This window comes from Thrips palmi, unplaced genomic scaffold (assembly GCF_012932325.1).
Source record: "Thrips palmi isolate BJ-2018 unplaced genomic scaffold, TpBJ-2018v1 HiC_scaffold_5, whole genome shotgun sequence".
Lineage (NCBI taxonomy): Eukaryota > Metazoa > Arthropoda > Insecta > Thysanoptera > Thripidae > Thrips > Thrips palmi.
Window position 1 is genome coordinate 4,790,449 of NW_023144632.1, and position 12,145 is coordinate 4,802,593.

General features: G+C 61.1%; 2 protein-coding genes across 2 annotated transcripts in view; one reads left to right on the forward strand and one right to left on the reverse strand.

Moving 5' to 3' along the window:
* The window catches only part of LOC117650785, an 18,729-nt gene extending 7,750 nt beyond the window's left edge, over positions 1-10,979 (forward strand). The window contains exon 5 of the mRNA XM_034394388.1: positions 10,851-10,979. Within this exon, the coding sequence (XP_034250279.1) occupies positions 10,851-10,979 (129 nt within the window). The remainder of the gene's footprint in view (positions 1-10,850) is intronic.
* LOC117650963 (dipeptidase 1-like) overlaps positions 10,643-12,145 on the reverse strand; it is a 44,223-nt gene continuing 42,720 nt past the window's right edge. Inside the window, exon 10 of the mRNA XM_034394639.1 lies at positions 10,643-11,786. Coding sequence (XP_034250530.1) covers positions 11,637-11,786 — 150 coding nt within the window. The 3' untranslated portion in view covers positions 10,643-11,636. The remainder of the gene's footprint in view (positions 11,787-12,145) is intronic.

Consider the following 12,145-nt stretch of genomic DNA (forward strand, 5'->3'; position numbering starts at 1 on the left):
CATAATAGGGAGTAGTCTGTACAAGGTTCACTGGAGTGTTTACCCCCTCGGACACAGTGCTGCACCGAACGTCAAACCCACCCTTCGCTGGTTTAGTGTTGCAGCGAAGGAGGGCGCACCTGTTGGCCGGCCCGTCTTAGCGAACTCGGCGGGCTGCGCCGGGCTGCGCCGATTCCCAATGCGCCAGGCGGCTTTGTCGGTCGGCTGGAGGGCTCTCGGAGCGAGGCGGGCGAGGCTGAGGCCGGAGCCGAGGCCCAGTAGGGGGTGGGCGCACAGGGCGGGAGCGACGGGAAGCCCCTGGGTCCGGAGGAGCGGCTCGTCGAGATGCTTCCGGGTCGTTCCAGGCCGTTCCAGGCCGTTCCAGGCCGTTCCCGGCTTTTCCAGCAATGTAGCTGGCGAGCTGCCCAGAGCGGAGCGAGGCTGTATCGGCCCGCATTCGCCCTCGCATGAATCGACAATGGAATTAACCATGTCTGCAGCGAGAGCGAGCGAGAGCGGCCGCGCGCTGAGCACGCTCCAAGGCTCCAAGGCGATTGAGTGACCAGAAAGCGGCGGTCGTCGGCCCGTGCGTTGCCCCGGTCCCAGCCACCCAGCCGCGCTGCCGGTATGAACGCCGTATCGTGAGGTCAAGGGCGGGGCGGGGTGGGGCGGGGCGCGGTGGGTCGGCGACATCGCGCCTCGCCGCGTCGCCGTGATGCCGTGTGACGCGCGCCGTTGTTTTATTCCACCATTCCACTGCACCAGAGCGTGTCGCGGCGGCGCGCCGTTGTTGGCGACAGCCGGGAGAATGGAAGGATGCGGCACTCTCGGACCGACGGGCGAAAACCTAGGAAGGATAAACCGGGAGCGGAACGCAGCCGAGCCGAAGCGAGCGAAGCGGCCGAAGCGGGTCCGGCTGACTTGGTGCCGAGCCAATGCCGAGATACTTGTTGTCCCGGACTCGCCAATAAAATGTAGGGCCGTACATTATTCTGTTTGCGATAAGCGCCTTGGCGGGCTCGGCCAGCTTGGCCTGGCTCAGCCGGCTCGGCGCGGCCGTTGCATAAGGCCCGCGAGCCCGCCGCGCCCCGCCACACCCCGCCGCGCCCCGCCACGCCCCGCCACGCCCCGCCACGCCCCGCCACGCCACGCCACGCCCCACCACGCCACGCCCCACCACGCCACGCCCCACCACGCCACGCCCCACCACGCCACGCCCCACCACGCCACGCCCCACCACGCCACGCCCCACCACGCCACGCCCCGCCACGCCTCCAAGCTCCACGAACGGACCACTGCCACAGGCGTGGATCCAGAAGGTTCTGACGCAGAAGCTCCAGCAGACAGTCTGCCGCCGTGTCAAAGCGCAAGGGCAGCAGGTGGAAGGAGGTCATGTTTCAGTCATATGCGCCTTTCTCTGGTCGAGCGCTACAGTGCGCGACGCTCTCGAACTGCAGCATCGGGGCGAGCATGCTGAAGCAGCCACGCTCCGCCCCGCTTGGGTCGGGTCGGCGGCGCGCCGGATGCACTAAAAACAGGTCGTTAGGCAAATTAGCGTGCCGGGGCAGGGCTGGCTGTCGCGGGGTGGTGTGCACGTCAGGGGCTCGACGGCGAGGGTCTAGCGCACCGCCGGGCCCCTAGAGACCGTGGTGGTGGTGGTGCAGTATGCGCTTCCTGATGTGGCCGATCAGTCTGGCGAAGCTGTTGTTTGCTCGAAGCCGAAGTCCTAGTTCCGCCTGATAAAGGTTTCGTCGTCGACTGCGGACGCGCGGCGCGCGGTGGACGGGGAGGCGGAGAGGGGAAAGGGGATTGTCCATTTCACCGCGTTCCCGTCGGCTCCGGCCCCCGCCGGCCCCCGTTGGCCAGCAAAGCCATTCCGTGTGCCGGTCGCAGCCATCCCATCAAGTTGTTTGCTTTTTGTCGTGGAGACGGACGGGTGGGTGTGGACCGGCGTGGCGGCGGGGCGGCGGGGCGGCGGGGCGGCGGGGCGGCGGGGCGGCGGGGCGGCGGGGCGGCGGGGCGGGGGGCGGCGGGCGGCGAGGTGGCCAGCGGTGTGGCAGTGGGGACGAGCGGCAGGGCGGAATGCGTCCTCCCCTCCGCAGCGCTCCGCAGTCACCGCGGTGCTGGGCTCCCCCAACAGCGTCCCGTCTTTGACCGTCTTATTAGGCAAGCAGGGCGCAGGGCAGCTCTCGGACAGCGCGTCCAGCCGGAGGATGCGGCGTGGCGGGGCGTGGCGGGGCGTGGCGGGGCGTGGCGGGGCGTGGCGGGGCGTGGCGGGGCGTGGCGGGGCGTGGCGGGGCGTGGCGGGGCGTGGCGGGGCGTGGCGGGGCGTGGCGTGGTGGTGGGACGCGAGGCCCCCGCCCGGGCAGCCCAGCCCTCGGGCTCTGTAATCAGTCCCGGGGGGACAACATAACAATCCTGACGTCCTTTCCCTTTGAAATCCCGCGGGTCCCGTGGCCAAGGCACGCTGGGGCCTTCATAATGCTTACGGTGTGGCAGCCGCCTCGTGCCATCCCGGACATCCCAGCCCCAAAACCGAGCGGCGTCCCCTGCTGGTGCCAGAGAGGTTATTCTGCAGGCCGCGGGTCGCGGCGCCAGGGTCCACGCCTGCCAGGCCACTGCAAGGGGCTGCCGGCCTCCTGCAGGCGGCGCGCGAGGCCCAAGGCGAGGCCCAAGGCGAGGCCCAAGGCGAGGCCCAAGGCGAGGCCCAAGGCGAGGCCCAAGGCGAGGCCCAAGGCGAGGCCCAAGGCGAGGCCCAAGGCGAGCCCAGGCGGGCCCAGCGAGCCCAGGCGGGCCCAAGCGAGCCCAGGGCGAGGCCCAAGGCGAGGCTCCAGCGACCAAGGGCCAAGCGAGGCCCAAGGCGAGGCCCAAGGCGAGGCCCAAGGCGAGGCCCAAGGCGAGGCCCAAGGCGAGGCCCAAGGCGAGGCCCAAGGCGAGGCCCAAGGCGAGGCCCAAGGCGAGGCCCAAGGCGAGGCCGGCCGCCTGCCCCTGGCCTGCCCGTCATGCAAACACAATCACAGCCAGCTTGGCGCCGACCCGGGTCAGCTCGGCCTCGCCCTGTCTCGCCGCAGCCATAGCGCATCAGTGGAGTGGAGGTGTGCGGGGCCAGCAGCGAGGGCCCCTGCCCCTCCCCTGCTCTTCGCCGGTCCTCCGCTTGTCCTTCGTGCGCCCTTCGTTGCCCTTCGCCTGCCCTTCGCTTGCCCTTCGTGTCCTTCGCCCCGTCCGCCCTCGGCGCTGGAAAGACAGCAGGCCAGCCAGCTCCACGGATCGGACAGGATTTATTTTTCAATCCGATCCGCTCCGCTGCAGGCGGTTCCCCTGGAAAGGGCGGGTCGGCGGCGGATAACCTGGTGAAGGGCCGTGCCGTGGCAGTGCCGTGGCCGAGGGCGGTGCGTGGGCATGGGCAGCCGGACCAAGGCCAGGACACTGACTGAACGGAGGACTTTTATTTTTACCCATTCAAGTTTCCAGAATTGGCGTGTGATGCTGCTACTTTCAGGACCTTTGTTTTACGCTCCGCTGACCTTTGGAGATGTCGCGGGTGGCAGCGTCCCCGCCAGATGGGGATGGGAATGTTGTGGGGAGACAAAATGCAACATGGATGAGGACGATGGGACGGGACGCTTCGATATTGAGTTGCCTGTGGTAGCCTGGTTCATTCCACGGCCGATGGCGCTCGAAGAGGGCCGGTGGAAGGCATAGCAAAGAAATCAGCTGAAAACAGTGGTCGCTGGGACATGTCAACGTAAAAGAGAGGTATCGGGAACACTTTCATGTCACAAAAACGAGTGCCAAGCATTAGGGGTAGGTTGGGGAAGAAAAGTACAGGGTAAGAAAAGTACACCCCCCTTGTGGCCTACTGCGCCGGTCCATGACATCCATTTAACAGTGTTTTCACACTCAGATTTCCTGTTTAGTTGAAATCACTGGTCGAGGGATGGCTAAAGGTCGAGACATCAGATCCACAAGGGTTTAACTTTTCTTACCCTGTACTTTTCCTTCCCAACCTACCCCTACCAGCATCACTACTTGGTGCGCAACGGAATCCTGCGCTACTTTTGCTGGGCGACAGCCGAGAGGTTGCATACTATCCGCATGTGAGTAACCGCAGTTTCCACCGCGAGGGAAGCGCGATGATTAGCGGATCTGGCGGTGTCTGCGCTGCTGCTGAAGCCGCTGCTGCACTCAACGGGAAGTTGGGCCGAGCGGCGGAGCGCGGCGCCCTCCGCGCGTCGGTGCAGTGGATCAGTTCCCGCGGTTTCCCCCTGCAAACACAGAGCGCTCACGGCCGCGCTCAGCCGGCCGGCCGAGGCGCCCCGCCGCCATGGAGGGAGTGAGTGAGGGCCATGAGGGCCATGAGGGGGCCGAGCAGCAACAGGAGAGGCGCCCCGGGCAGGCTAGTCAGTTCGGCGGCTTTGTTCGCGGCCATTGTCTGCCGCCCGACGCAACGCGCGCGACGCGCCACCACCGCCAGCAGGCTGGATGCGTCGCTCTGTGTCGCACTCACGGGGTCACTCACAGTGCACTGCTGTCCTGCGTTCCCTCGTGCATGCCTGTCCCACTCTTGGATGTGCAGTGTGCCCCGGGGCGCGACAGAGACACGGCCCGGTTGTGCACCGGCGGCGGCGCAATGACCCGCGCCGATGACCGCCTGCGAGGTAGGCCGCCCCCCGCACCCAGCGCGCGGCTGCGTGTTGGTTGGCCTACCCCACGATTCGCAGGCGCTCGCCGCGTCAGCGAGGCAGCGAGGCAGCGAGGCAGCGAGTGAGGCGGCCTCGGGGGCGGCGGGCCGGCCGGACGCTACTCGGGGCGCGTTGGCCCTATTCGCTCCGCAAAGCAACCGAGAGATGGCACCACAGTCGCGGCTTGTGCCCAGGGTTTTTCGAAGGGTCCGGGTGGTAGGGGGTACAAGCCGTGGTGGTGGGGGCGATGAGCCGGAAAAAAAGCTGCACGAAATTATCGCTTACAACCAGCACAATCATGCAAAACGTAAATAGCGATAGCTGGTGGGGGCCATGAGGTAGCCCAGGTAGCGGCACAGACCCGCACAACCCTGGGGATCGGGCGGGAGCTCGATGTAGTTCCGACAGCCGCCGCCAGAGCTGCCACTTTTGCTTTGCGGGGCGGATTCGGGAAACGGGAACCGAACTGACGAACTGACGTGTGTCAATGAGCCGGCCTTTCGAAGGGAGTGGACCTGCTGCCATAGGTTCCATCATCGAGTCCTTGTTCGAGAACTGTCAGTGCACGAATCTAATTGTGAGCAAAGTTTGTTGCGTCTGCCAAACTCTGAGCGGCTCTGCTTTACTGTGATGCGTCGTGTTGCCGATGTATAGGCCCCTCCGTGTTGCACAGCGGACTGAAAAGGGAATCTTCCCCCCACCCCACCCCGCCCTGCCCCTCCCCTGGCCCTCACCACGCCATGATTCACATTTCATTTTGCACCGTTTTAATTAGACGTCTCGGGTTTTGGCGGCGCTTATAAGTCGTGCAGCATTCATTACATGCTAAAGCAGCACTTCTTTGATGCCGGCCGCCTGTCTCCTTGTCTCCGTCTTCTGCGCGGCAAGCCAAAACAGAGCCGGGCTAATACCCTGGTGGCGCAGTCTAGTGAGACGCGCAGTGCCGTGCCGTGCCATGCCGTGCCGTGCCCTGCCCTGCCGCCTTGGCCTCGGCGTGAGGAGCTAATCTTTAATCATGGTCCGGACGGGGGAACCCGTTCTGCGGCGTGCCACGCCGTGCCATGCCGTGCCCTTTAATTAATCGCCAGCCCTTCTTTCGCAGCCTCCCCCACCTCCTCTTTTTGCAGGCCGGCATCGCATTCCGAAGAGCGGGCCTCTGTTCGACCCGACTCCTCGACGGACACTCGGCCAGTGTCAATCTTAGTTATTCTCGCCCTCCGGCCACTCCGACAGATGAGTAGGGCAGAGACCGGGCGAGTGTGAGTGAGGGAGAGAGTCGCAAGGGGGGGAGGGGAAAGGGGGGGGGGGTATTGGCGCAGCCGGCCACGGCAAGTTTTTCTCGCGCGGTCTTTGCGATACTGTAATCGAGAGAAGCCTTTGCAGAGCCTTTATTGTGGCGTCCCACCCCTGTCCCTTGGGCCCGTCCCTGGGGCCTGCCGCTGTATGCTTTAGCTGCCCGCCGTTGCTGCCGCCCCGCCGCCCGGCCGTCCGCTCCATGCCGGAAGTGGGCCCGTCGCCGGGTGCCCCAGATGAGTCCCCCAGAAGATAAAACAAGCAATCTCGTGGAACCTAATTTTTCATCTAATCAATCACGCGCCCCTCCCGCCGGCCGTTGTGGCGTTGTCAGAGCGGCTCGCTCTCCAGGGGCGAGCGTGGCGCGAGGAGGCACTTTCAGGCGGGATTCTGGCTCAAATTCGTGAAGGTTCCTGTGGGTCCGCATTTGAGGATTGCGCAGCTCAAACAGTATCCGCACTCTCTTCCCAGGAACGTGACATCACGTTGAAACGAACGTTTGGCGTGAATCCGCCTAAAATTAGCTTGTTCACATTCAAACGCATGTGACACAATGCTCAAACGAACGTTCGTTTCAACGTGATGTCACGTTCCTGGAATGAGAGTGCGCCAAAATGTCCCTGGTCCTTTGCGGGCCCCACGGCCCCGCACCCATCCCGACCCACACCGCCGCCCCCCGCGGGGCCCCGCACGCACAGCAGCACAACACAGCGCGGTCGGCCTGGCCGGGCCAGCGTGCCAGACTGCGGCCCGCCTCGGTGCAGCCCCGCGCTGAATCCAAACTACTTTATCACGAGTCTAATCTGAAACGCACCCGGGAAAGCCCCCGCGACATTAACCCACCCACAGCCAGCGTTATGCCCCTCTCCCGTTTTACCCCATTCCCCCCTCTGACTTAATTCACAGAAAAAATAAATTCACTCAATGACAGTTGATTAAAGTCCACTGTTTTAGGATTTCCGTGGCTTTGGGCAGACTGTTTAATAAATAATCAAGAATATTGCGGTCCTAAATCACGAAACAATATACGAAAGTGTCAACCTGCTCTCGACGGCGAGGTGGAAAATAGCGTCAGCGCAAGAGACCCGTTTTAAAAATCAATCGAGGCGACTCTCGACGCGAGACGAGGAGGATGAGAGACGCGAGAATGGCACGGCCAATTCAATTTAGACGTTTCACTGCTCTCGATTTTCCCCCCATTCATTTTTCCTATTAATAATCTGCTTTCTTCGATTTTTGTGTTGGCGCTAACGACGACGACCTGGCGCGGCCACACTGCCAATCCGTAATCCAATCACCGCCCGGCCCTGGGGCCGACCTGGGGCCGCGCAGGTGACGGCGAATCCTTCGAATCACGCGCCGACTTGTGCGAGAAAGGGGAGACAGACACGGCAATCAGAGTCACGGGCCGCGCGGCAGTGCGCCTCCCGCGATGACGGGGCTGCCCGGGGAAGGGGAGGAAAAAAGAAGAGACAAATGAGAGAGGCAGCGATATCGAGTTTCTCTTTTCCCTCTCCCTTATGATCAGCCGCCGACAGGGGGGCCCAGCCCCGCCCAGCCGATGAGGATGACAGCGCCAATACAGCGAAAACCCTTCGCTGCCCGGATCGGAACGCTTCAGTGCTTGCTCCAGAGCTCCGCACAGTACGCTCTCTCGTGTGTTTGTGCGTGCGGGCGTGTTTGATGCACGCGTGCCGACGCGTGCACATACACTGAAAAACCAAACGTGGTCTAGACCGCAACTGGTGTGGTCAAATGGGTGCCATTTTGACCACATCAGTTGGTGTGGTCTAGACCACGTTTGGTGCGTTTGGGGTACGGTCTAGACCACACCAAACGTGGCCAAACGTGGTCTAGACCACACCATTTGTTGTGGTCAAAATGGCACCCATCTGACCACACCAGTGGTGCGGTCTGGACCACGTTTGGTTTTTCAGTGTAGGCACGTCTCGCCCATTGCCTGCTTACCACAATATGAAAAACTTTACGTTTTTCACAAAGTTAATTTTTTTGTGCGGCATTCACGGGTGTCCTTTGACTGCTGCTGCTGCTTACCCAGGCTCGAAGCCATGGCCACAGGCATAGTCGTTAGTGAAGTGCGTTTTTTTTTCGTGAGCAGTCTGGCTCGCTTTTGTCATGGTGCGGGGGCTGTGAGAACTATACAGTCTTATTCTTGTCCGAGCGTGTAGACAATTTTGTCTAACATTCGACACAACAAAACTACATTCGTCAGCAGACATACTAAAATCTACCAAAGATATTGAGAAAATGATTGAATTCGGTGGATGAGAGTGTGGGGGTGGTGAATCGAGAGCTCGGTGTTGACTGTCTGGACGGCGGGCGAGAGGCGGGGAGACGCTGCTTGCCCGGATGGGGGCGTGCCCGGGCGGTTCCGCTACCAGCGCATTGGCACTTTCCATTCCAGTAGTCGAAGGCTGGGTGAAACGGAGCAAGTCGGGGTGAAGCGGGTGAAGCGGGTGAAGCGGAGTGAAGCGGGATGAAGAGAGTTCAAGCGGGATGAAGCGAGGTAAAGCGGAGTGAAGCGGGGTGAAGCGGGATGAAGAGGGGTGAAGTGGGGTGAAGTGGGGTGATGCGGGGAAAACGGGTGAAGGAGCGTTGAAGCGGCTTAGCGAGGTGAAGCGGGGTGAAGCGGGTTGCAGCGGATTGAAGCAGGGTGAAGCGAGGTGAAGCGGGGTGAAGCGAGGTAAAGCGGGGTGAAGCGGAGTGAAGCGGGGTGGTCAAGCGGGATGAAGAGGGGCGAAGCGAGGCGAAGCGGGTGAAAGAGGGTTGAAGCGGCTTAGGGGGTGAAGCGGGGTGAAGCGAGTTGAAGCGGGGTGAAGCGTGGTGAAGCGTGGTGAAGCGTGTTGAAGCTGCCACTTTGATTTGGCGACGCGAAGAGTTCCGCCGAACGGCCCGACTTTTGTCGTGCCATCAACCTCCCCCCCCCCTTTCCCGCCTCCGTCGGAGTCGTGAGAGGCAAGGCGGCCTGGCGCAATTTGTTTTGAGTAGTTGGCGCGTCCGATCCCCGGACGGGAGAAGCACTCGCAGGGCTCGAGGGCCTCGTCGTGATGCCTGCGTGCCAATAACCGAGAAGTACTAGTTGCTGGTGTGCTCGGCGCGGCGCGGCGCCCTGCTCCCCCGGGGCGACTCCGCCCGACTCCGCCAGCAGCCCCTCCACGATCCCCTCCAACGTGAGGGGGCTTTTAATTAAACAAACGCGTCAGCCAAGCCGTCCGCGGCCGAAGCTGTGGCGGACGGGTGCGTGCCCCTGGCCGCCCCTGGCCGCCCCTGGCCGCCCCTGGCTGCAGACTGCATTATCGGGTTACCCAGGAGCGGGGCCGCTTCAGGGCGAGCGGGACGGGGGCTGGTCGGGGCTGCTCCAGGCTGCGAGTGTTTTTAGGAGACATCCGCATTTCAGTGACGAGAAGAGGAGCGCACGAAAAGGAGCAAAAAGAGGTAGTGTACTCTCCGGGCCGCGGACCGAACCGTCGCCGGTGCTGTCCGTCGCACCGGCTTGATGATAGTCTGGGAATTCTAATAAGGCCGTGCAGGTGCAGAGGGGTGCGGGACGGGGGCGGGGCGGGGCGGGGCGGGGCGGGGCTGGGCGCTCTATGCAAATGCCCCACCTCGCTCAACCTCTTCCCCGAACAACCATCGGCACGCGAGCGAGCCCTTCCTCTTTCATCTCGCCTGTTATTACGATATCTCAGCAACTTGTCTCTCTCTGCAGCGCCACGCTTCGCCACGCGTCGCCTCGGCCCTCCAAGGACGCGCTGAACTGGCGGACGATCGCGCTGAACTGGCGGACGATCTCCAGGCGACACTTGTCGCGTCTTATTCCGGCGCGCAAGACAGGCAGCAGCGTCCTCTTGTCTTTCCTTTTAAGATCCTCTCTTTTTTGCCTGCTTCTGGGGCCGATGTATAATTCTGTTTGCAAACGGCCTTACGCATCCATTTGAATTTTAAATAAAATGAGTTCGAGCGCGGTGTTGTGGGCTTGGGCCGCCTTGGGCTTTGGCCTGCGTCCTCAGGGCCGTCCAGGCCCAGCAAGCGCCCCGACAAGGAGCCGCCAGGGTGCCCTTCTTGTCGAGGGCCAGGGCGGCCAGGGCGCCGTCAGCCGTCAGTGCGGCCACTGGCTTTGCTGCGCCTTGCTTAGCTTTGCTTCGTTCCTTGACCCGTCCGAAGAGCCTGACCCCTGTCCTTGTCCTCGAGGGACAGCACGGGACAGCATGACACAGCACCGTTACGTCCAGTCTGACCCAAATTGACGCTGTAAACCGAGGCATGCTCCACCGGGTCGGCGGCTCAGCCTTGAGCCCCCCAGCCCCAGCCTCGGGTCCAGGTCGGCGTAACCTTTCCAAAGCATCGCCAGTGTCTGGCTGCCTTTGGCCTCGCCTTTGGCGCATGCTCACTGCGCGCCGTGTCGTCATAGCTCAGAGCTGCGTGTACCTTCGCTCTGACATAAAAGTTTATGAGGTCCTGGGTTCGCCTCCCTGCCCCTCCCTGTTGGACTTTTCATAGAGGCACGTCTGGACGTGCCGCCTTCAGCAAAACAAGTCGTCCGGCTGGAATTGGCGTGGCTTTCGCGGCGGGCTTGGCGCGGCCGCGGTGGGGCAAGCAATTTCCTCGAGAATGCATAGAATGCAGTGTAGCAGGGGGCGGGGGTCGCGGAGATCACAACACACAAGTGGACTTTTGGGTTTATTGAATATTGCAAGGGCAAGGGTTCCACCCACGCTCACATTCACACACAATAACGAACAGACACAGATTCAAAGTTAAACGCCGTTGGCGTCTCCTTAATTAAATAATTTACATACTAGGATTGTAATTTTTTTTTCTCGAATTTCAGTTCAGAAAATGTACTTTTAATGATGAAAATAAACATTTTTTTAGAAACCAAAGGACAAAGAACAGAACATAAAATTAGTAAGATATAACGAATGGCACATAACGCAGATCATACACATAATTCTAGAATCATTTGACTTAAAATTAACATCACATATTTTGATATCAAAATAGAATAAGAATTTTATTCAGAGAAGGATAAGAAGATTGAAATGCCAAATTAGTTAGCAGCTATTATAGGGTAGGTACAGGGGAGAGGGGGAGAAGATGAAACTTCGACCGAATGGAATCTACAGGGAAATAGTCGACTGTATGGGAAAACTAGTCTTTAACTAAGCACACTTATAAACACTTAGTAGTTGGTTTGGGGATCATGTTCCAGGTGTATCGTGAATCTCTTTCGCCCCCACATATTGGCACAACCGTCACCTCAACATCGCATCCTTCTCGGAACATTTTTTAATGGTCCCTAAATGAATTGAAAAATGATAACACAGACATCCACTAAAGAAGTATTTAGCAGTCAAAAGGAGATAACCACACATTCTGGAAACGAACTATACACAATACAAGTGGCGGTTGGTCGCGTCCAGCGGGCTATGCCGAATTTCCATAGGCCAAAAGAAGAATATTCGTCGAGGCTGAGTCGAGGCCGTCAGTTCCAGCACCTGGTCGTGGAGTCCCGGCGCCGCGCCCGCCGGAGTTATTTTGTTTGAAAGCCTCTTCTTGTAGAAGCGCGGGCGCGGCCTTATTGAACGCATCAGTCAAAAGTGTCAAAGAGCACCGGCGGGGGAAAGGGCGGGGCGTGCAGGGAGAACCAGGGAGAACGATTTAAATTTCGCGCGCCCTCTCGTCGTCGCTGAACAGTGACATGTCGAAGACGCAGCGGCCGTCGTGGCCGCCCTTGGGCCCCACGGGGTCCACCGGCTCCAGGACGTCGTCGGCGGCCAGCACGCCCTCGGCGCGCATCTCGTCGCGAACCTGCGGCAGAAGAGGCAAGACCGTCATGTCGGGAACAGAGCGAACCCTCGCCGCGGCGCGGCCCCAGTGTTCGTGACGACACAAAGAGTGGTGAGGCCCCCGAGGCGACGACACTGCCACGGCGACGCGGCCAGGGCGGCGGGCCGTGCCATGGCACCTCCTTTGGAGGGGCGAGCGCGCGGGGGAGTACACGGAGACAGTGGGCCGGCGGATAGCAGTTTAGATGGGGAAAACTGTGGACACGTTTTTGAGATTCCTTATAGTGTCTTCCACTTCTTAGTGAGACGTCCCACTATTCTCGTTCAAAGTAACAAACTTGATCTTCGCGAGCTTAGCTCAAAACGCGCCCAGAACTGCGG